The 25,195-nt window shown below is 48.1% G+C and overlaps 1 protein-coding gene across 5 annotated transcripts; it reads left to right on the forward strand.

Annotated features, from left to right (window-relative positions):
- Positions 1 to 502: 502 nt before the first annotated feature.
- On the forward strand, positions 503 to 15,688 carry grm8a (glutamate receptor, metabotropic 8a). 5 transcript variants are annotated; one of them, XM_053862062.1, is made up of 15 exons: positions 503 to 637; positions 2,184 to 2,828; positions 8,875 to 8,922; positions 8,991 to 9,207; positions 9,975 to 10,110; positions 10,226 to 10,380; positions 10,447 to 10,584; positions 11,420 to 11,620; positions 11,767 to 11,906; positions 11,972 to 12,118; positions 12,189 to 12,610; positions 13,033 to 13,399; positions 13,456 to 13,596; positions 13,661 to 13,763; positions 15,214 to 15,688. In XM_053862062.1, exons 2-15 carry the CDS (start codon positions 2,325 to 2,327, stop codon positions 15,261 to 15,263), a joined length of 2,769 nt encoding a protein of 922 aa, XP_053718037.1. In that variant the 5' UTR covers positions 503 to 637; positions 2,184 to 2,324; the 3' UTR covers positions 15,264 to 15,688. The 5 variants fall into 5 exon arrangements, with proteins under 5 accessions (XP_053718037.1, XP_053718036.1, XP_053718039.1 ...); XM_053862061.1 differs by having other exon boundaries at positions 504 to 637; positions 2,181 to 2,828; XM_053862064.1 differs by lacking the exon at positions 13,661 to 13,763 and having other exon boundaries at positions 504 to 637; positions 2,181 to 2,828.
- The last annotated feature ends 9,507 nt before the right edge of the window (positions 15,689 to 25,195 follow it).

The raw sequence follows: 25,195 nt of genomic DNA on the forward strand, positions 1-25,195 counted from the left end.
TGAGCCGTCGTTGAGGCGCAGTAACGGTCGGTAGATGGCGCCGTCGCTCCGTGGCTGCTCCGGACGTGTTGCGCTCTGCCCGGTCCCGGAGTAGCGTGGTGAGTCTCCGTGTCTCCGCTCACGTGACTTGAAAGGTGGCGGCAACAAGATCGAAGTTGATGACGCCATCACTCGTTGATAAAGTTGATCGAAATACACCGCGCCTGCGCATTGATCCGCCGCGATGTTTCGCGCAGTCGAGCGTTTTTGCCGCACAGTGACGCGCTGTCCCTCTGCACCGAGCGGCGACGCGCAACGGAGCGGCGTGTGCGCGAGACGCGTCGAGCGGCAGAGCGATTCAGGTGTTTTCTGATTATTGATCCTGACTGTCGTGTGTGTGTGCCTGCGCGCGCGTGTTCGCGTCTCCTTTTGTCCTGGTCACCTGTGAACGCACTCAGTGAAGCTGGAACCCGCTCTTCTGTCGGGGTTTGTGGGTGGAGTGGAGAGGGTGGGGGGTCTGCGGAGGGAAGTTCTGTGTCTGCTTTGCCTCACTCTGACTCCTGGATGATCACGCTCACATTCCTCCACACTCGTCCGTTCAGAAGGGTCCGTCTTCTCCGACTTGTGTCCTCTCTCTGCGGGGTTCCTGGAAGAGCAGGTACGTTCCCTCGTCAGTGTCGCGGATGTGGAAGACAGTGGGGGTGAACCAGTCATGAGGCTGCGACCGTGGTGCCGCTGCAGAGGCGTCAAATGGTCTCCGCTCTCGGGGAATCGAACCCTCCACGCAGACAGTCGCTCGCAGCCTGGTGACTGTTTGATTGATGTTTCAAGTTTAATTTCTCCATGGGTCATACAAACTAGCGTGTGCTAGATGATGTCATCAGACCCGACCGCTCATTGGCTCACCTCATCGCAGCCCAGTACAGTGTACATTACCAATAATGACACCAACAACCGACAAATGATTTCATCGAATTACTACCATAGCTGCGACAAACAGCTCAGAGTTTTGTAGCTAGATCAATAGTCCTGCATCCACAAGGCGCATATGTAAATTCCTTGAAACAACATCACTTTACATGGCAAATATTTGAACACCAACGTGACAAGATTATGATGGTACAACTTAGCCACTGTAAGTCACAGTTTAAGATCTGTACTGACAACCATACAACACTGAGTCCAGACCTGCAGTTGTCTGCGACCTCCTCAGACTTCACATAGGTACTGACCACTGCGGCCGGCACTGAGCTGCTGGTGATATACACTGTACATGGCAGGTGGTCATAATGTTTTGGCTCCCTCATAACAGAGAGAAGTAAAAAGGGCAGAAGAGGGAAAAGAGCAAGGGAGGATGGGTAGATGAATGAACGATGACAACAGTAGATGGAGGGGAGGAACCTTGTAATGGGGGCCTGGGGGAGAAGAGGGCCATGTCTCAGCATCAGAATGTGGATGTGTTCATTTAAACGGGATGATTACCAGGTCCAACCCCCCCCCCACCTCAGTGTCACAGAAGGTCGAGAGGAGACGGGGGAGCCGGCGAGCAACGACAGCGTGTAAATGAAAGTATTAATACGCTCAGGGGCTTCGTGCTACCTCTCAGACGCCTCGCTCTGATTCGCCTGGCTTCCTCTGAGAGGTGAGCGCAGCCTCACAGCCAAGACTCTGAAACCCATCCCAAGCTAACGTGTCTGCTAACTTTTACGGGGCACATGGACTTGTACGTTTCTATGTGTGTTCTCACTTCCAATCATGCATTTGAGCCCTTACCTTCGTGCTAACAAAGAAATTGCATTTGTGAGGTGGCTCACATGAAGACTGAGCCGCTTCAAATGAAATTCTAGAGGAAAAAGGAGTCAAGGAAAAAGAGCTGAGTCTGAAGACAAAGAAGTGCTGACTCATTGTCTAATAACCCAAGAAGGAAACTTTGACTTAAGAGCTGTTCCCTTATTCTGTTCCTGCTCCATCTCTATCTCCTCATCTCCTCCTGCTTTCCCATCTGTTGCCTCTTCCGTTTCATCCTGTTGGCCACTCTGAGTCCTCCTCTGCTCTGTCCTGTATCACGTCTTCTGGTTCCGCTGTTTCGTCTTTTGCTTCCTCTATGTTTCTCCATTGTTTCATCCGGTTTCCTCCGTTTCCTCTTCTGTCTCCGGTTTACTTAGTAAGCATATGTGGATCAGCTGCCCTCTCTTCTCCAGCAGGACTCATCGGCCATGGGACTCTAAGGCGGGCCTCCTGCTTGGGTGGACTGTGGCTCATATGGGGCCATCCAGAAACCAGAATGTAAAATTTCCAAACAGATTCCGACACCTGGAACACCGAACGGACTTGTGTGTCTCGCCATGGCAACACGCTGCCTCCTGCTTTTGACCATCTGCACCGGGATTCTTCCAGTCATTGCCAACCAGAGGATCCCCTTCGACTTGCAGATGGCGCCAGAGTATGCTCATTCCATCCGTCTCGATGGGGACATTGTCCTGGGTGGGCTGTTCCCGGTCCACTCACGAGGTGACCGTGGAACACCCTGTGGCGAACTGAAAAAAGAGAAGGGCATCCATCGGCTGGAAGCCATGATGTTTGCAATTGACCTGATAAACAAGGACCCGGACCTGCTCCCCAACGTCACCCTGGGGGCGCGCATCCTGGACACCTGCTCTCGGGACACCTACGCACTAGAACAGTCACTCACCTTTGTCCAGGCTCTGATAGAGCGAGACGGATCCGACGTCCGTTGTGCCAATGGCGACGCTCCAATCTTCACCAAACCAGACAAAATCGTGGGCGTCATTGGAGCAGCTGCCAGTTCCGTGTCCATCATGGTGGCCAACATCTTGCGCCTCTTTAAGGTAGGACCTGCTTCTGGCCTCATGTAACGGGTCAGTGAGTCAGGTGGTTACGGCTCTTGTAGTCTGATGGACAAGTTTTGGACTTCCTTCCGTTGAGCTTCTCCAGTGTTCATTTTGTTCGGTACTGTTTGCACGGACTGTAGGAGGCGCTGAAGCACCCAGTGAGCATCTCATTCCAGCCAGTTTGTGTGTGTTCTTGTTTATGTATATGCTTGTTGGCATTTAAGTTTAGCCACTTGTTCTGGATGGTGAGGAGAGACTGGGGAAGCGTGATGGCAATGAGAAGTCCCCACAAGGACAGAGATACTAACGTGTGTGTGGGAGTGCACGCATGTGTGAGTGCGTGCGTCTATGTTATGTGATTGTGTCAAGTGGTGCTTGTCAGGAAGCGTGTGGACGTTTGATCACTTCTACCTTCACAGTCGAGCCAAATTAGGACGTCTGCCAAACACAAGCATCAGTTACAGTGTGTGTGTGCACGCGTGTGTGGGGGCTGACATCTTCTCATGTGTATTCATGCCAGTGTCTCTGCTCGGATCACGGCCGATGGCTGGAGGACTCGTATCACCGTCTTATTGAGTGCTCTGCGTCGTGGGACATTGTACTGTGCTTTGCCTGATGGTGGCGCTGCTCTGTGAGCGCCATGTTTGTCATTACATTTCTGCCATGAACATGGGTCGGACTCAACTTAAAGAGGTGTTTGTGAGTCCATGTTTGAGAACCACAGAGTCTCTCTTTTCAGTCTCGACGAGTCAAGCAGGCTCTGAGTCTTTCGAGGAGCTGAGCTGCAAAGACTCTTATTGTGCAGCATTAGTGCTGCTGCATGTGTGTTAGCTTGACTTAAGACAGCAATGACTCAGTCAAATGTTTTGGACCCAGATTCCCTTTCTCACAACCCAAGTCACATGTCTGACTTGAATGAGCTGGACCTGGCGATTTCATGAGAAGTACAGTCTACGGCTATGTCCCATTTCTCACCCTAACACTCGTTTTTGACCCTAACAATGGGTGTTACACGCTCACGTGTAAGTGTTGAAACGCAGTGGGAATACGAATTGTAGATAGATTTCCAGGATACCAAAGTACTTCATTTAAAAACAATGTTGGATCGGACAACAGGGGAAGGACTACTCTTCCGTTTGTTTACTTCCTCTGGTATCACAGGTTGGTGACTCAAATGATCTACCGTGTCCGACAACATGAACAATACAACATCTATGTACAACAGTATGTTTTTATTTCTTCTTAACAAACAACCATCGGCAAGCATCCAGGCTGATGTTAGCATCCTCATACCTCTAACAGATCTATCACTGCAACCTTGCTGGCTTCGGCTCCGCCCATTTCTTCTCCGTTGGTTCACCAACCCAGGTGAGATTATCAGCGCTGATGCACGAGGTTGCAAAAACGCTGGAGCTGGCATTTCCAAATCGTCTCCAACACTCTATACGCAAGAAACAAAACAAAGCACCGCAGTCAATGACACGTTCTCTTTAAAGCGTAACGTCTTGAAGTGTTGACCCAATTCTTAGGGACATCAAGCACTTCACTTTGTCATGGGAGGGCACTTCATAGTGGAGGGCCCTCAAAACCAAGTGCTAGTGTTAAGTGCTAGTGTTAGGGTGAGAAATGGGACACAGTTGTTGTGCAAATGAAAGTCAGCCACGCAAGCAACTCACATGTGACATGCTGCTCAGTCAGTTTGTGGAGTCTTCACTCTGTTCCACATCGCCATCTGGTGGCCATCACCCTCACTTTGCATCTAAAACTCCATAACTGCTTCTGTCTTTTCAAGGGACAGGCTGATATATATGAATTGTGGCTGTGTGTGCCGAGCTGACTCCATCTACCAAGTCTCACTTCACAAGGCGTTTTATGTGAAGAGACTCACTGTGGTGTTTGTGATGCTTGTGACACTTCATAGTATTTTCATCTTCGTGCCGCACCATCAATATTGTATTATGTTCCACCATTTGGAAATACAGTGGAACCTCGGTTCTCGACCACAATCCGTTCCAGAAGACCGTTCGAGAAGCGATTTGTTCGAAATCTGAATCGTTTTTTCCCCATTACAATGAATGGACAAAGAAATAATGCGTTCCAAGCCTTAAAATAGTCTTTTGTAGGAGTGAATGTAGAGTGTCTGCTGCAGGTGCGCTGTTCCTCTATGTGTGTGGCCGCTGCATGTGGGAGGGGTTGCCGAGTGAGTGACGTCTCTCCAGAAGTGAAGAGGTGCCCGGTGCGTGTCCAGCTCTGAATGTGCGCTTCTGTGCAGTTTGGCTGTGACAAAGTCATAAACCAAGTAACGCTCTGTCCCAGACTCGCCTCATCCCTGTCCCAGCTCCAGCCCACAACAGGACATCAAACCCTGGAGTGTGCGCTCCAGCCTCAGAGGTGTGGAGCACCTCCCCTGTGACACTGAGACAGGAAAGGTTTTACACCTCAATATGAAGAAAAAACAGTCAGTAAATGTAGCTAACGGGACACGTCTGCATACAGAGGCTGCATTATACACAATAACAAAGTGCGTCATGGGTCAGCTGATCGGTCCGCGCACGTTATGTTTTTTCCGGCTTTTTGCGGGGGGGTTCCAGTTCTGGATTTTCGTTCGGAATCCGAAGCAAAAAAATCTCGAAATTTTCGTTCGAACTCTGATTTGTTCGAAGTCCGGGACGTTCGAAAACCAAGGTTCCACTGTCGTATGATGAGCACACACGCACCGCCGTTTTTTTATGTTTATTGGGGACATTTCATAGGCTTCCATGCTTTCCCCAACCTCTCACCCTAAACCTAGCAAACACATAAAACCTAGGGACCGGCAAAAGTTCCCCACACGGAGTTGTGGGACCAAGAATTGGTCCCCGCAGGTATAACCATACAGGTTTATACACACCCATACACACACACACACACGCACTGCAGTAAGCATATGTGTCTTTTGAAACAGCTAATTTGACAGGACGAGGCAGCCTGTCACCCACGCAACACCAGCTCTGTGTGTGTATGTGTGTGTGTGTTAACTGGCTCCAGTCATTGTGTAAATAAGACCAAACCACCCCAAGAAACAAGCACAAAAGGCTTCGGTGTGTGCGGTGCCTGCAGGGGGCGCTGTTCTCTTTGTTGCCATCTCTTTTGAAGATTTGCTTTCATCGTGCGGCTCTGTGATCTGAAGACGAGCGAGTTATCTGATGGAGCGTCGTCTCGAGGGAACACGATGCCACGGCTCATGAAAATGAAACCAGCGATGGATGGGAGGAGGTGGAGGAAGCCTCTTTCTCCACTGGATGGATGGAAGACATGATGAGTCTGGTTGTTCATTTGAGGGTTTGGTGATGCTGAATCGTTGCGCAAGCCTCTTTTCTGTGATCGCAGACTGCAGGGCTGACGTGCTGCTGGTTGCCAGCAGATGTCTTGTAATGTTTCTTCATAACTCCAAATTACCGTGAGTCCTGGTGGACAGTGTTAGTACTGCAGAGTGTGTAGGGCGGAGTTTGATCTGAGTCTATGGTGACGTGATCTGACTTGGTGAAGAAGATGTATCATGTTACACTAACATTATGATGGACCTTGTCAACGTAGATGACCAGCAGCCCCACCCACTTTGTTGTGCTTCGAACAAGTGCGCGCATGTGTGTGTGTGACTACGTCAAGGTGGCTCAATTTGTTTTTCTTGGTTATTTTCTCCTCTGACAGTCGCAGAGAGAGGCATCGCTAATGGTTTTTATAATAGTCTGACACACACTCATACACACGCACAGGCATCCGGCTCCACTGTGTGTGTGTGGAGTGGTCAGTTGGCTCACAGCAGTCACCGAGGGGAAACACTGTGGAGTTTTTTTTTGGCAGCCTCTATAGGAAGCACAACAACAACAACAACAACATTTGAAAATAATTTTATTCCTGGAATGGAGTCGAACATGACCTGGAGGATACACACACTCTGGCGTTTTCGTGAGTGTATATCTCATTAAGGGACCGTGCCAGATTCCTCATATCCTCCACACAGCAACTCACTTACACACACACTCACTAATGGCAGCCGACACATTCTTCCACTCCTTTTACAACCTGAATCTTAAAGCTTGTTGGCTGTATGAAGATCCAGGAGTGTGTGTGCGTCTCAAGAGCCTGAGGTGGAACTTGCTTCTAATCAGATCGTGGCACCACTGTGGGTTTCGTCCTCGTCTTTAATTGCTCCACACCTCCTTCTTCTCTAACACTCTGCGCTCACACTCGGCTTCACTCGGGGTGCGTGTGTGCCTCTCACACCTGAACTAAGCATTCCTCACTGGACTGTTTAATATGTAGAAACTTGCAGTGTGTGTGTGAGATCAGGTCAGTTGGTCTGCTGATTCATTTGTCAGGCACTTGGTGATAAAAGGCTCGAGATGAGGCGAGCAGACAGCAGCCTTCAGTGAGTTGTGTTAGAGACCAGGCCGTGGAAAAGTTCTGAAAGACCAACACGAGCAGGAAGAGGCCAGGTAGGTGAGGAAAGCAGCAAGGTGGTCGTGATGGCAGCTCTAAAGAGGATGAAGAAGGGGAAGGCAGTCCCTGTGGAAGTGTGGTGATGTTCAGCAGAAAGATCAGTCACCTTTCTGACCCGACTGTTCGGTGCAACCTTGAAAGCCGAGCGTTTGCCGGATGACTAGAGAAAGAAATGAATTCAGAAGGACACAGGGGTGGTGACACGTTCGCAAGAGAAATCACAATATTTATTTTCAGCCCTACACACAGTACATATTAAAAAAAAGAAGCTGACTCCCATGTGTTTGTGGACAGTGGGGTCTATAACTGATATGCTCACAAAAGATATCAAAGAACATGAATCATTGGAAATTGTATGATTCAGTCAAGAATATCCTCTACAGAGTCAAATAAATCGGAAAATGTGTCAGAATAAAACGTGCCCATAAAGAGTAACAATAAACAGGTCAGGTGATGTAAGTGGTGGGTGCAAACACAAGACAATGACCATTCAAATCCTCTGAGGAAAGGACTGCGAGCATGAGGCCCACTACCTGTTCAGCAACACCTGACCTCGGGGCTGGTGGTGCTGCCATCTGTCATATTTGCTCAGAGGATGTGGATTGAGAAGCACAGAGGTAGTTGGACGGCGATGTTTGCTGAAGATTTACTGATGTGTAGTGAGAGTAAAGGTGAGAGGAATGCAGGAATGAAGGTCAGTTGAACCAAAACAGAAGACCATGACACCAATTAGCGACCTCGAGGAGAGCAAGTATCCACCGCTCAAACTGTGGTGTTGGCAACACAGTGATCAGCACAGAGAGTAGAAGAGGTGAAGAGGGAAGTGCAGCCATGGTGATACGGGTGGAGACTTCTGTCTGGTGTGCTCTGTGACCAAAGAGTGGAAGAGCTGGAATGAAAGGGCAGCTGGATAGGACCGTAGGGAGACCTGCCATGATATATGGGTTAGACAGGAAGCAGAGTTAGAAGTAGCACAGATGACGGTGGGAGTGACTCTGAAGGATAAGATTTGAAAGCTCTCTTGTCGAGAAGCTGTTGGCCACTAAGAGAGGGAGGTTAGACTCAGGTGGTTTGTGGAGAGGAGAGACTAGGCAGCATGTTTGGCGAGGACTGTTTGAAATGGCAGTACCTCATGGCAGCAGGAGAGGAAGACAACCATTAAGGTTCAAAGGAGGAAATGACAAAGAAGACTGGTGGTAAAATGCTGAAAGTAAAGACACTTAAGGCTTGTAACACACACGCTGGAGCATCAGATTTGTGTGTTGTAACCTTCATTCCTCTTTAACACAAGTCACAGTTGAGTGTTTAGCAGATGCTGCCAGAATTATCATTCTGACGCGTGATGTCAACGTGAGCACTAATCTCAGAGTTTAAATTGATTAAAAATTGGCTTCTAAAATCGCAATTTTTCACAGATACCCAACCCCATTTTAAGAGGCTGGATTGTGTCGATACCCGATGCCAGGATCGTGTTTCCCTACCGCAGTTGCCATTTCTGTTTAGATTAGTGTATTCATTTTTATTTTTGTATCTTCATAATTCTTTTTTGTGTATCTCACAGGTTGTGTACATGAATGGGTGTGTGTTGCTGTTTTCTGTGTCTATATGTGTAAGTTTGCAGTGTAAGTTTGTGGCAAGGAGTGTCCCGGTCAGTAACAATGATTTTCGTGTCTCCAGATTCCTCAGGTCAGCTACGCCTCCACGGCGCCTGAACTCAGTGACAACACTCGCTACGACTTCTTCTCCCGAGTGGTGCCTCCAGACTCCTACCAGGCCCAGGCCATGATGGACATCGTCACGGCCCTGAAGTGGAACTACGTGTCCACGTTAGCATCTGAGGGAAACTACGGCGAGAGCGGCGTTGATGCATTTGTCCAGATCTCCAGAGAGACAGGTAGGAACATCAGAAGTCGACATCAGCGTCACTCTGAATGTGTGTCTGTGTGTGTATGTTTTGTGTATGTACTTGTGAGTACCAGGTCTTGACGAGACACCTTCAAGGACAGGCCAAAATGTCCTCACTAGGTTTAGAGGGTTAAGGTCCTGGTGAAGGTTAACCATTTGTTTTGCATAGTTATGTTAAGTGTGAGAGGCTGGGGAAAGCATTATGTCAACAAGAGGTCCTCACAAAAATAGTGAAACAAACAGGTGTGCTTACCTGGTTTAGTCATATTTGTGTGGATATTTGGCTTAGTCAGGACTTAGCCTGGTCCTAACTAAATTTGAGGGTTAACACTTAACAACTCGGTCATTGTAATTTGCTTTAAGTTTAGTTAAGAGGTAAGTCATTTGTTTTGCAGTTTTAGATTTAGTGTGAGAGGCTGGCAGCATTATGGCAGTGAGAAACCTCTAAAAGACCTGACAAGGATAGAAATACTCCAACTCCAACAGGAAGCAGGAAATGGCCCCAGTTGGTTTGTCTAGCTGTACATAGAGTTGTGCAAAACTGACGTTTGCCACTGCCATAGCTTTATTGTACATGTAGGACGAGAGGGGGATATTAACTTCTTTATGTCCATATGTCCATACTGACACGATAACAATGTATAAATGTTTTTGTGTTATCAATATCTTGATGATCTTCATGTGTCCATATCGACGGTGAATCGATATATCATTCGGCCATAGTAGATGTGCACATTAATGGCTTCCCTCCATCAGGTGGGGTTTGTATCGCTCAGTCACTAAAGATTCCTCGAGAACCTCGCGCTGGAGAGTTCGACAAGATCATCCGAAGGTTGCTGGAGACGTCCAATGCCCGTGCCGTCATCATGTTCGCCAACGAGGACGACATCCGGTATGTGGTTCATTCAGAGATGGGTCTCTCTCGTGACAGTGTGGCAAAGATGGGAGTCTTGGTGAAAACATGAGACCGACGCAAGCCTTGTCTGGACCCTCCTCTCTTTTTTCAGACGTGTTCTGGATGCAGCAAAGCGGAACAACCAGACAGGTCATTTTCTGTGGGTGGGCTCGGACAGCTGGGGAGCCAAGATCTCCCCAGTGATTGGTCAGGAAAGAGTGGCTGAGGGAGCCATCACCATCCTGCCCAAGAGAGCTTCAGTTGACGGTTGGACTCCATCACAGACGCCCTCTCCTCCACACACACTAACCTCTGTCTGTTGTTACTCCACAGCGTTCGACCGTTACTTCCGCAGCCGCTCATTGTCCAACAATCGGAGGAACGTTTGGTTTGCCGAGTTCTGGGAAGAGAACTTTAACTGTAAACTGGGGATGACTGGAAAACGAGCCGGCAGCCTGAAAAAGTGCACAGGTGAGTTGAGAGCGGGTTGTTCCACTGTAGAATGAAAACTTCATGCCATTGCCATCGGATTAAAGAGAGCAAGCCGGATCGCCAAAGGAATGTCCAACTTCTTTGACAATCTGAAACTCATTCTGAGGGGCAATCTGAGAGCGCGTCTGTGTGTCCATAGGTAGGACTCGATCAACGTGAGTCCATTAATAGAGTTGAGCTAAAAAAGTAAGTCACGTCTGTCAACATAAGACTTGTGTAAGAGACTCATGTAAGGAGTCAGTCGAAAGTAGTCGAAAGATGTGAGCAAATCCATCTGAGTCACGTATTTTAAGAGAGTGGGTCTAAATCAAACAAAAGGGTGGAATTGAAAGAAACTTGGACAAGTCCCTAAGCAGCACACAATCTAATTAATCAGGAAAACGTGTCACAGCCTAACCATTATACTGCAAGTGACATTCACATTTGTTACAGTCCTCAAATCCCAACCAGTCTCAGCTAGCTTCCCTAAAACGTTTTGTTACCACAGTCCCATGAAAGTTGCTTCATTTCAATGATATCATTGCGTGCTGCATTTTATAAAGTCTAGCTATCAGTTTTTGGGAATTCTGAACAGAGATGGATGTGAGCTGCAGCTTCAAAAGCTTAAATCTCGACAGAACTCCAGAAAACTAGCTGAATCCCAACAGTCGCTAAAATCTCATTGAAATGTTTTCGGAAAATCTCTGTATCTGACAGACAGTCAGAGAGGAATACAGACTTCACAGCATCATCACCAACCGTCAACATCATGAACCTCTTTTACTGCAGTAAGGAGGAGAACATCAGGTAAAACGTTACATATTTCTTGTGGCAGGTTTGGAGAAGGTGGGCCGTGACTCAAACTACGAGCAGGAAGGGAAGGTCCAGTTCGTGATGGATGCCGTTTACGCAATGGCTCACGCACTGCACAACATGCACCGACACCTCTGCGACGGTTATCCAGGGTTGTGCCCGCGCATGGCTAACATTGACGGGAAGGAGCTGCTCAGCTACATCCGAGCCGTTAGCTTCAACGGTAATTCTCTCCAGACACATCGAAGTCCTACAAGTTTGACATGAAATGAAGGAGTCAGATTATCATCCCAACGTTCTGCCTCAAGAAAGTCAACTAACATTAACATACTTGCTAGCAAGCTAATCAGTCTCCATGACTCACTCCAGGGAGTGCAGGAACACCAGTGGTCTTCAATGAGAATGGAGACGCACCGGGCAGATACGACATCTACCAGTACCAGATGAACAATCGATCCATGGCCGAGTACAGAGTCATTGGGACCTGGACCAACAGGCTGCACCTCAAGGTCAGCATCTGCTAGCACCACCGCACATACTGCCTTTGCTGACATCAACTCCCGTCTGTCTCCAGACGGAGGCACTGCGTTGGAGGACCGGTGATCCAAAACTCCCAGTATCCGTCTGTAGTGTCCCATGTCGACCTGGAGAGCGAAAGAAGGTGGTGAAAGGAGTCCCATGCTGCTGGCACTGTGAGCGTTGTGAGGGCTACCACTTCCAGGTGCAGTTACACTGATAGGAGAAGGCTGGGCCAGGGTCACAAGACGCCAATGTTTGTCTCCATCTTCTAGGCGTCTGAATTCTCCTGTGAGCTTTGTCCCTACGAGATGCGGCCCGACGGGAACCGAACTGGCTGCGTTCCCATCCCAATTGTCAAACTGGAGTGGGCTTCGCCCTGGGCTGTCTTCCCTGTCTTCATTGCCATGCTGGGCATCATCGCCACCACCTTTGTCATTGTCACTTTTGTGCGACACAACGACACGCCGATCGTACGGGCATCAGGCCGCGAGATGAGCTACGTGCTGCTGACGGGAATCTTTTTGTGCTACGCCATCACCTTCCTGATGATTGCCACGCCAGACGTGGGCGTGTGCTCCTTCAGGAGAATCTTCCTTGGCCTTGGCATGTGCTTCAGCTACGCGGCACTGCTCACTAAGACCAACCGCATCCACCGCATCTTTGAGCAAGGCAAGAAATCAGTGACCGCGCCCAGGTGAGTGCCACGCCCGTCGAATCTAATACATCCAGTGAATGTCCTTCATTTCTGGCCACAATCCAGATTAGGATTGAAGTCTGTTTATGTTCTGCTCGACCGCTTCACATTGGATTCATGGCCAGTTGTGTTTACTGAAGTAAGAAAATGACTCTGGTCTCAAATTATTGTCATCATTTCAATAGTCTTCATTCAAGTCTAAATGTTGACTTGACCACAGCAACCGTTGCTAATGCTCACGGCCGATTGGGTAATATTGAACGTAAGATCTTAATTTACCCACAATGCTCAATAAATTGTCTCTCTACATAATAATTATAGAATAAATTCACATTCTCGTAGATTACACAATACATAAGGATTACAATCTGCTTTGGAATTTTAATATAATCGGGTCCTTTCTTTTTCCTGGTCCTCCTCAGGTTCATCTCGCCGGCATCCCAACTGGTCATCACCTTCACTCTCATTTCCGTTCAGCTCTTCGGCGTCTTCATTTGGTTTGCCGTTGACCCACCACATACGGTGGTGGACTACGGCGAGCAGCGGACGCAGGACCCGAGGTCGGCTCGCGGCGTCCTGAAGTGCGATATCTCTGACTTGTCCCTGATCTGCTCCCTGGGCTACTCCATCCTGCTGATGGTGACGTGCACCGTCTACGCCATCAAGACTCGTGGTGTTCCTGAGACCTTCAACGAAGCCAAGCCCATTGGCTTCACCATGTACACCACCTGCATTGTCTGGCTCGCCTTCATCCCCATCTTCTTTGGGACGTCGCAGTCTGCAGAGCGGGTAGGTCCATGTGTGGCTCCTCTGCTGGAGAGACAGGACTAACATGCTTGTCACAGATGTACATCCAGACTACAACGCTGACCGTGTCCCTCAGCCTCTCCGCTTCCGTGTCACTTGGGATGCTCTACGTGCCGAAGGTCTACGTCATCCTCTTCCACCCGGAGCAGAACATCCCCAAACGGAAAAAAAGCTTCAAGGTAGGACAGTCACATGACCTCACACCATCTTTTTCTTACATGGTTGTGGTGTTTGATGATCCAGGCCATAGTAACCGCAGCCGCCATGTCAGGGAAGCTGGGACCGAAGGGCGAGCGACCCAATGGGGAGGTGAAGACTGAGCTGTGCGAGAGCATGGAGACCAACGGTGTGTTGTGTTCTTCTCCCTATGTGACTCTAGAAACATCCAAACCAAAGGAGAAGTCTTACCCTCCTGCATTAATCTGGATTCGTGAATTCTCTTCAGTAACATGCTAATCTATTTTGGTGGGTTGACTGTCATGTTAATCTGGATGAGAGACATGTTTATCAAGATTGGCTCAATGACTTTGGAAACATGCCAATCTGGATTGGTTCATCCACTTGAGTGACATGTTCATCTGGATTCAGTCTCATGTTGAGATGCATTGTTGGTTCACCATACTGGCAAAATTGACTCCTCACTATTGTCCTCTGCATCAATGGTGGACATGCACTCCTGGGCGTATAGACACAAGATGATCAATCAAAAAATCTTCAGTCACACGCTGTGGCAGCAGTGCAGACAGGAGGAACACAGTGAAAAGATTAGACAAAGAGGCGAGGCTGCTGGATTAAAATCGTACAGTATTGCAGACAAATTAGAATTTAGATTGAAAATATATGTCAGTGCATCATGTTTATGCTCCTTGCACCACATGCCACACCACTGAGAAGTAACAAGGTCTGAAGTAGTTGCGCGGTGTCTGTGTAGCTCTTGAGAAACACTGAGTTTCCAGAGAGCAAGTGATGTAGTGCAATGAGTCATGTGAGGGTTGTGCAGCACATTTGTGACAACTGTGGGATAGTGCTGAGGTATGCTGTGGTAGTGACAGACCATGATGTTTGCGGATGACATAGTGATTTGTTGTAAGAGAATGGAGGAGATCGGAGAGAAGATGTGGGAATGAATGACAAAATACGAAGATGGGGTGACAAGAGAATGATTAAGACGAGTGAAGGTGGAGGACTTGCTGTGGAAAATCTGATGGGAAGTTTGCAGGGCTCGAGCTGAGAGAATGAGAGCAACAAACAAAAGACTTTCACCTACTCTGCAGAGAAGCTCACACAATCTATTTGAGACTCAGAGTGGGGTTCCTCGACATAGAGATAAATCAGTTAAGGCAGTTCATTCCTATACCCAGACGTGGGAGGTCCAGAGCCAGGTCTCTGTGGAGGTGGCTAAGTTAGTATCAGAACACTGACACAAGCTTTGTTGGGATCAGCCAATTGGGGTTGGCGTTCTGACTTAGTTAATGTACAACTTTCTAGTCTGGAACTAAAAGGAACCTAAGTTCAACAAGTCACAAAAACCTCAAGGCGTTCGCTGTTGGGCGTCAAGGAAGTTAGTTGAAGAAATTTGACCAGCAGAACTGACTCTCTGACTTCTTGTCTTCCACCCTACCCGTCTTCTTCCCCATCTATCCTCCCCCTCTCCACTCTCCTCATTCCACCTCTGTCCCACTTCTCCCTGTCCTGTCCCTCTCCCTCACATTCCCCTCTCCTCCCTCATTGTTTCTCCATCTCCCCCTCCATGCTCTCTCCTCCTCCCCCCTCTCCTTCCACCATCCTTCATGCAGCCTCATCCACTAAGATGACTTATGTCAGCTACAGCAACCACGGCCTCTGATGCGACCACATCGTGACGGACGAAGAGTATGTGCAGGGCCGACCAGCAGGTGGTGCTGCTGGATTTCGAGCATGAGACATTCGGTGTTGTTCTGCATCAAACCACAGACGGCCAGAGCGGCGGTCGGCGTGCCTGCTTTCCCATTGCCGCAACTGATGGTCGACCTACCAGCGGGGACTCAGCAAGACGCTGCAGCGGTCGGAGTAAAAAAAAGAGTGAAAACGACTTGAAGGGCAAAAAGAGATTCAAAAGATCGTAGACGTGTGATGAATCGTACGATCAAAGTTGTTTCTCGTTGTGTTTTGTGGTTGTGATGGTTTCTTCATCCCTGTCTGTGCGACGGTCGTACACATGTCTGCGGTCGCCATGGTAACAGCATGCCAGCTTTTATACCGAAGATTTATTTATAATAAAGGAATGTTTCGCAAAGGTGACGCGTGTTGCTGCTGACTTCCGCTAGGGGGCGACAGTCTCTTCTACGTATTAGACGAAACTTCCGGTAGATTTTGAGATCAGCTGATACGTGTCAGCTAAATACAGTCATGTACTGATATATAAATCCAACAGCCGACTCACTCCTCCATTATCGTGAGTTAATCAAATGGACCAACACAACTCTTGAGTCTGTGGCGAGAGTTTATCAGAGAAACATAATGAGGGAGGTTGGTGAGCTCTCAGAAGAACCTCCTGTCAGAGTCACAACAAGCTCTGTTGCAAGGACACAAACCACATCTCCACTTAAATGACTTTCACAGACAAGCTATAGCAGTGAGATCTTACACTGCCTCACGCACTCACTCTGACTCACACACACGCACAGGATTGTCACACCAGCATTATGGGGACCTCTCATTGATATCCCCAGTCTCTCACCCTAAACCTAACCACACCACACCACACCGTAACCAGGGGTCTGAACCAAACTTAGACCCAATATTATTAACCTTGTTGTATTGAAGTCTCCATCCTCCAATAGAGGCTCAACATTGTAGGGCCCCACAAAGACATAAGGGACCCAGAAGGAGGTAATTTCCCCCAAATTTGTCCTCACTAGGATAGATATACTTTAACACACACAGACACACACTCTTGTATTTACATGATGTGGAGACCGCTCACGGCCATAATGCTTTCCCCAGCCTTGCAACATAACCATCCAAAATATAGGCCTAAACTTAACCACGACTCTTTGCCAAGCATAAATTCAATTAATAATGACTTTCTTGTTTTGTCATTTTAATCCTCGAATTGAGCAAACAGACCCCACAATGAGGTGTTTCCAAGAATTGGTCCCCACAAGTATCGCTATACAAGGAACACACACGCACACACAAAAATTGGAAATGTCAGCTGCAATTTCCTCAAACTTTTCTGGCGTGGCATTTAATGGTATTTGCCTGTGGTGCTGGTTATCCGCCTCTGGGGGGCGATGGAGCTCAAGCCTGTTGATTCAGTAGACGTTAATCTGGCTGCCTGTCATGCCTCTGGGCAGGACAACCCTACATTGTGTTTGCAGAGACGTCTTCAAAGGCACTTGAGTGGTGGCCAGGCTGGTGGATGATGGAACAGTCCTCGATGTTGACCTGCTAACCAAAGCTGACGAGTGTTGACTGAACTTGGACCAACATGGTGTTATGGCCCTGCTGGGCACTGAAACATTAATACGGAGAACCTCACAAGAGTAGGACCAGATGAGTGGTGTTACTGGCCTCTCTGCTGTGCCAGAGCTCAAACACAAAACGGGTTAGCTGGACCAGTCATGGTGAGAGACGCAAGTTGAAGAGCTGGACTGTGCTGTTGTTGTCAGTAATCCAGGAACGGCCCTACGTCTGTCTTCTTCAGACACTCTCTGAACCAGGTGTGCGTGTTACTAAAAAAAAAAAGTTACTTGTATACTGGTTTTCCAATCACTGCTTGGCACTAACACAACCGGCATCAACAGCCTTCTTCCCATGACCATATGCTGCAGTTTCAGTCACTACCCAGTGTTCAGCTGTGTCCACATGAACATCCTTGTGTCCAGAAGATCTGACCGACGTCTCCAAGTTTCCCTGAGATTGAGTACCGCCCAGCACAATGGCCTCATCAACTTAGTCAGACACCTCCACGATAACCAACACTCTCATGACAGGGCTGGAAACCAGAGCTGATCCTGCGTCTCCATGGAAACAGTGAGCTCCTGTAGCAGCACTGCATGTGTGCCAGCAAGCGCGTGAGAGTTTCCAAGAAAGACCGTAGGACATTCCATTTAATTCGACAACATTTAACTGACACTTTACACGATTGTATTGTGGACACCATCAGTCACCATATATGATGACACAGCTGACTCTTCCCCACATATAAGCAGAGCAACATTCCTTATGGGAGGTTGACCTCACTCTGGTCTGCAGGTCGGAACAAGGAAGTCCTCATTTCATCCTCTTCACTCTTTGGAAGCAGGAAGTGAAGGAATCTTTTCCAGACAGACCTCTGAACCTTCGGCTGCATGACCTCTGTGGAGGTATTATGGTTTTTGCGTCTATTCTTCTGGTTCTTGGCTTTATGGGACTTGACTCTGAAAGATGGCCGCTCCTTCAGAGGGACGCCAGCCATCAGTGCGGCCACTCCCTCCAGATGCAGACTGTTTGTCTTGCACCTGATGGATTTAGATAACTTCAGGTGCTCCTCAAGGGTCTCCACACTGGTCTGGAGTTCAGCATCACTCCTCTGTCTGAGCACTCGGCAGCAATGGCTCAAGTCGTGGTACGACTCTGTGATCTGGTCCATCAGCTTGGAGACCTCAGATGTCCTCCACAGCAGTTGCTGGTGAACCCTCTCTGTGCTCTCCAGCTCTCGGGAGAAGGAATCGGCTCTCTCATCGGGCGCCTTCCTCAAGTTCACCAGATCTTCCAGAATGCTACGATAGATAACAGCCCTCGTCAGGTTCTGGATGAGCTCCTGGTCCTCATGGTGGGACGCCAGCTCTGTAAGCGGGAGAAATACCGATGTAAGCCAGTGATGGACATCAGGATGGAGGTCGACCAATTCTGGACCTGAGTCTCTCCTCTGGTTCAGCTCAGTGAGAATCAACTGCTGAGGCTCAGAGGCATCTTCCAACAGGAGCAGAAGTTCATCCTCTGTCCTCTGACAAAGGGACACCTGTTCCACCCTCAGGGACTTGATCAAGTCCGAGTCCTCTACATATGACTTGATTTCAGAGCCCACTGAATCCTGCAGGACCTCCATCTGGCAGCGGACTTCCTGACACAAGTGAATCCACTTCTCTAGATGTATGTTGACACTGTTCGGAGACCAGATCTGCAGGCTGGGCACAGTGGTGGGTATCCTCGCTGACTCAGCGTCCTCCGCCATGATCTGTTGTGTTAGCTGTTGTGGCCTTCAGAAGATCTCATGGAGGACAAGCACCACTGTGTGAACATCCCTCGCAAGGCGTGTATAGCCTCCTGTTCTCTCGTGCACCTTGCTGATGCGTCAAGTTGTGGTCCAGACTAGTAGCCAGAGTGAAACTGAACATCAACTGGATAGTTTTTATATTTCAGATTTACTTGATGATATCATAAGGCTCTTTGATCCCAGGAGAGGGATCTTTGTGACATCAGGACTGAGTTTCAGTTTTGGATGGGAGTTTGGGATGATGACAGCAAGTCTGACAACTTATTCCCGAATCTTCGAATCTTTGCTATGACTTACCTTGCTGGATGGAAATGGAGTCTGGCACATTGAACCAAGTCAAGTCCAAGTCATCATGTGTGACATGAAGCGAGCGGTACTCTCATGGGATCAGAGATTTAGCGTCTCAGTGGGACTCATGACAAGGTGAGTCAAATAAAGACGACTCAACGTCACTGTGTGTCAGACCAGCAGCCAGGATCGATCATCGGATCGCAGCGTCATCGATCGGTGAGTGGATGGCAGCCACGAGTCACTGAAGCTGCTGAGTCAACGGCACGACAGTGCTTAATGATGAGTCAGCAGAGGTGGCATCGACCGAAGACAAAGACTTCTTCTGACCTGAACGTCCCAGTTCCGCACAGTTCTCTGAAATGGTCCCACTGATGGAAACAACCTCAAACAAGCTTGACACACACACAAACGTTTTTGTCTTTCTATCTCAGCGAGGACACTCTTTGCCATAGTGCTCTCCCAAGCCTCTAACTTAACCTCGTTATTTTGAAGTTTTGACCTTTAACTTGAGGTTGGAAGACGTGAGGACCGGCCAAGATGTCCTCACTCTGTCAGTTCAAAACTCGTACCGCTTCTCACAAAGATAGAAAGTACAGAAACACACACACACCTAGCAGGCTTGCCCTTTTGAAGCAGCTGGTGGAGATGAAATTGTGGAAGCTGCTGAGTTGAATCAAAGTGTGTGTGTGTGTTACGTGTTAGTGTGTGTGTGTGTGCAGAGTCAGTGTGATCCAGGACTCACTGAGTCCTACTGAACTGAAGATAGATATGGACCTCCTGCGCTTGGTCTCTGCTGTGTTGAGAGACACCTCAGTTTTGGATTCAATCTGCTCCAGTCGTCATCACCATCATAAGCCTTCATCACCACAACTCTTCGTCATCATCATGACACTTTTTGAAATAGCCATTTTCACATGAAAGATGATTTTGGCTACTGTTGTGGTAGTTTCTGCCGCGTCGAACCACCACTGTGGGTTTGTGATGAGCTATCACTTGTTGTGTGTCTGATTTGGTTCTGAAGGATTGTGTTGCTCCAATCTGTCACAGTTCCATTTACACACACACACACACACACATGCAGACACACACTTGGCTGCTTTCTGAGTGTGGGCGACTGGCTGTGACTGGCGCTGTCAGATTAGCATATGTTTCTGTGTGTGTGTGTGTGTTCAGATGGTACCATTATGCTTGCGATGAAACAACACAAAACATAGTTTGGCAAGTGTTGGCAAATGAGTCACACAACCTAAACGCAGCACACTTCACAAGTCCTGCTTGCAAACACACTAATCCAACACGTCACACATTACAAATCCACAGACAGAACATAACTACACAATAAATTAAAGCAAATTAGAGCAAGTATGTACACACAAACCAAAAATGCACAATTCCACATGATCATGAAACACTGTGTTTGCACATGTGCAAATACCCTTGGTAGTCTGAGAGTGTGTTGCGTTTGTGTGTAATAATGTTTTATGTCCATTGTGTTTTGGCGCTCTGTATTTGTGTGATGTCAGTGAGGTGAGAGATTCACACATAAACACACACACACACACGGAGAGAGACAGACTCACATGCACGCACACACACTCCTAGTTTCCCTCCAAACCTAGTTAATGCTGATTTAAAATTAAAAGTCGCTTCTGAATCTTCACGCTTTGTTCTCGACTTGAGGCACCGCAGCCTTTGAAGTGTGTGTGTGTTCTCCAGTAATTAATTGTCACATGTGCTGCAGCTACCTTCTTCCTCTTCTGTGGATCACTTGCTAACGAGTGTTTGACGTCCAATTAAAAGACGAGGAGCGAGAGAGAGTCCAAAGAAACAAAGTTGCATGACCTTTGCGCCGCGGTGCAGCAGAGCTCTGCAGGAAGATCGGTACAGTGTGTGGCTCTGGCTCTTGAGTGAGGGGAACAGCTGGAAGAGAAACTTCAACATCAAGTCGGTCCTTCGCCTCATATGTCTGAAAGAGCTCCGGTTTGGTCTCAATGTGTGTGCGTGAGTGAATATCTGCCACTATATTTGTGTGTAATGTTTCTTTGGCAAAGTCATTAACCGGTGTAATTAGCTCTGTAGAGGCTGTGACTCATCCACTGTGTGTGTGTGTGTGTGTGTGTGTTCACGTGAGCAAGGAGAGAGACATGGCCATCACCCTGTTGGTGCCGATGACACAGCTGGTCAGACATGAGTAATCAATCACCTCAGAGTCATGGCAGGATGAATCCTCTTACGAACTCAGACAGCCAATCGACGAGTCAGGAACAGAGGTGGCGCTGTGAGTCATGCAGACCTGCAGGTTCTCGACTCACTGACCAAACACCCTCCAGTCCATACCCAGCTCGGAAGAACCCTCCTGAATTATTCAGCGGAAATGTCTTGCTTCCCCAAACGACTGCGAGACCATTGTCATTCTCAGAGCACGGCGTCACCATGGCAACTGCAGCAGGACCAGAGAGGATGCCCGGATGCCCATGATGAGGGATAGAGTGTGAGGAGGACCTGGAGGAGAACAGGATGGAGAACATGGGGGCGGACGCGGAAGGAAGACCAGGAGGAGAACAGAGGGCCGAGAGGAAGAAAGGAACCAAGGAGACAGGAAACGAAACAGACGGTGAAAAGACGCCAAATTAAGGGAAATGAAGATGAGTTAAAGTAGGAAGCTGGAAGTCAAGAAAAATAAAAAGAAAGAAACATTGGCAGAAATGTATTCGATTAATTAGACAATTAAACAGGGGAATGAAGAGAGGGAAGACGGAGGGGAGGTGTGACTGTCTCAGTGAGAACATGAAAGTGGAGTTTAGTTGGGGAGGGACAGTTATTCTCCTCACACTCCTCCTCTGTGACTCGCTCCCTCCTCCTCCCTCCATCATGACTGGAATCCATAAATCCGCGTCCTCCAGCGGGAATTCTGGAGTCACCGTCATGTTTCAAAAAGATGAAGGGAACAAAAGGATCGTGGAAGACAGTTGGACCAGCACGACTCTCTACTTCATCCAGTCCCCCACCACCACCACCTCTTCTTCGTCATGTTTTCAACGTTGATATGAAGTGATGTACACACTGTCACCCCCCAACAATGCTCCCACTTCAATAGAGTGTATTCACTGGAAACACATACACGTTCCTCAGAGACAATTTAACAGGAATACGAGATGGTGAATCACAATGAAAGAGAGGAGATGCCTTCCGGGTGTGTCTCAGTATGTGAGTGTGTTCAGAAAACGCAGCAGAAGCTGCTTCACACATGCGTGCTGACTCGACGCTTCAGATCACTGTCACTCTGTCAACAGATGGAGTTCCAGCTTGGCTTCAGCGGCATCCTTGTCACCAGCGGTCATGCACCGACGGTGCCACTGGATTCTTCCACCACAACATTTTGTGCGGAGGATCCTCGAATGTGTTCAATGTTTGTTGTGACGCTGACAGCGTTGATGTGCAACTCATGTTGAAATCCATTGAACTGAAATTGCAGGGTGCGAGTCTGACATCCATACTGGCGTGTGTGGGGGTCTCACGGCCTGCTGGTGTGAAACCTGTCACCTGAAATGCGGTGCATCCATTGAGTAGTGTGATCCTCATATGCCCAGAACTGACTGACATCATGACTCGCTCAGACCAGGGTTAGCACTAGATAGTCCTCGTCCATGTCTGGTGCGATGGAGTGACCGACTGCTGTCACACCGAGCTCTCACTGAAGTGTGCGAGTCCAGGACCCAAACCCACACGGACAGCTGTACCTCGCTCACATCCACAAATGCAGCCCAAGTGCAGCGTCAGCGTTTATTTGATCTGACGTGACGCTGTCACAGGAACCGTTCTGTCGGGACTCGCGTCCAAACAGACAAGTCAGCGACTCGGTCCTGACATGTGGCTCGACACTTGCAGTTCTGCAAAGATTCACAGTCGTGATTGGAGCAGTCATGTGACCGCTTTCTGGAAGACCTGGTCAATAATGTGGTCAGGGAACAAGTCTCATAAGAATAAATCGTTCAAAACTCAATAGACCTTCAGACTGATTCGAAGTTCACAAGTTTCCTTCTGGTTTGAAACTGACAAACTTGTCCAGGTTGTCGTCTGCAGTTCAGCAGGTCAGCATGGAGGCAGGCCTGACCCTGGCCAGTCACAAAGATAGTGAGAGACCTTTTGACTTATTGAAAACATTGACTTGTGACTTACTGATCAAAGTGACAGTGGGCTAACTAAAAATGACTCAGCAGCACTGCTTGTCTGATGAACAATTGTCAAGGGACTTTGTTTGTTTTCTTGATCAACTGAGAAGAGTTTTTCAGTCTCTCACATGTGGCATAGTTGTAACTTTGGTTTTGAGCGGTGGCAAGGATAAGGCACATTCCAAACACAGGAATACCCCCTCACTCGTGTCTTCTCCTGCCTCTAGTGGCATGAGTGTGAGTGGATCCTATTTTCACCTCTGTCAGCTGCCATTGTGTGTGTGCGTGAGCGTGGCAGCGCCTGCAGTCAGTTATAAGCAGTTCTCTCCCCCATGTCGGTCCTTCAGTCACACGTGCAGACAAACAAATATGAAGTGGATGTTGGGGCCGGATTACGATGGTGTGACAGTAATCCAATAATAGATGAAGACGGTGAAATCAAGGAGCCTGGCCAAATGATCTGGTTCCTGTGAACGTGTTGACAAGCACTTGTGACACCAACAGGAGCGGTTGTTGGTGCCCGTCTCATCTCAAACGTGGACAAAGACGTCAACCAACCAGTCCTCAGAGGGAAGGGTGGAGCACTTTTTGTTCCCAACAGTCAAGCACACACAACCCAGGGATGATTCAGTTTCAACTCATTTGTCCGGAGACAGAGGTGGACAATATGAAGACATTAAATCATGAACAATAAGCTTGTGATGATGAGCAACCAAGGTGAGGAGATCACATGGATTTGCTAACATTCTTTCTACACACGATACTGTAGAGCTACAGTGTGTCGATGCGCTGATACGTGCGTCAGCCAAAGCACCGCTGCTGTGGTGCGCGGTGCTCCTCTTCCCTCACACTCACAGCGAAGAACACGATTTCTGTTTTTAAACCTGATGCACCTCTAACTTGACCACACACCTTCACAACAGAACGCGTGATCCTTGTCAGATCTGCAACGCCAAAGACTGTCTGCACCACAGAGCGAACAGAGCGAATGGCTAACAGAGCTAACGGCTAACGTGACCTGTCCATTCAAAACTTTATTGATACTCCTAGACTGTCAAAGTTTGCTTTGTGGTTTAAAAGTTGAAAAAATAAATGCATAACAAAATTAATGCGCTCCAAAATGTTAAGAGAGAAAGAATAATTGTTTTCTTGAAGCAAGTTCAGGCAAAGAATGCTGAGGATTTTTCTGGAAACTGAAAACTACAATAAAATCATGCTAAACAGTCATTATTTAATCATTATTTGAAGTAAAAAATCTTGAATATATTTTGCCATATTGCCCGCCCCTTTCTGGAGACATTAGAAACAAATACATCTCCTGCGATTTGTTTCGGAAAGTCGGAAGTGTCAGTAGCTACAGTTTTACCACAAATAAATATGGATTTTCTATAGGACTATAGTACAAGTGCGCTTTGGCCGAGGCTCCTCTAGTGGCGTGCCTCGGGTTTTTTCAATGAACCAAGTCTGCGGTGGCTAAAAAAGGTTGAAAAACACTGGTCTAACCAATGAGGTGTAAGATGCAACAAGCAAAACGTGACTTCATACAGGGACACACTGATGAAGTCATGTGACTTCACTGTCCACGCCGCTGCGTCCCTGCTGCCTGTTAGTCAAACAGGGAGGTAAAAGACGTTACCGTCGGTCGCTAACATCAGGTTTCGCTGCGAGACTCGCTGCGAGGTTCGAGAGACTCATCGTGTGGTTGGGTCAACTCTTCTGCATTAGTCCAGATGAAATGAACACAAGTTTGATGAGTCCTGGCAAGTCGCTGGAGTGTTGGATCAGTCTCAAACGAATCCGCTCTTGTTCTCCAATTATCTCGGTCAGCCCATCTGTCAGTCTCCTCTCCCCACAGCAACTCACCTCTGAGCAAGTCCTCAACAACTGGAGTGTCTTGCCTGTAGAGAAAAATGAATCCCCTTCTTGAAGGTGCAGCAACACCTAGTGGCGTGTCAGTAGACTGACCTGAAGCAGACTGGATTTACTTTTGAATGAGGTCTTTCACCATGGCGGTTGTTCCTCAGCGAAGTCATGCCACCTGCATTGTGAGTTCAGGTCTAGTTGGGTTGAGTT

The sequence above is a fragment of the Synchiropus splendidus genome, chromosome 4 (assembly GCF_027744825.2).
Source record: "Synchiropus splendidus isolate RoL2022-P1 chromosome 4, RoL_Sspl_1.0, whole genome shotgun sequence".
NCBI classification, from domain to species: Eukaryota; Metazoa; Chordata; class Actinopteri; order Syngnathiformes; family Callionymidae; genus Synchiropus; species Synchiropus splendidus.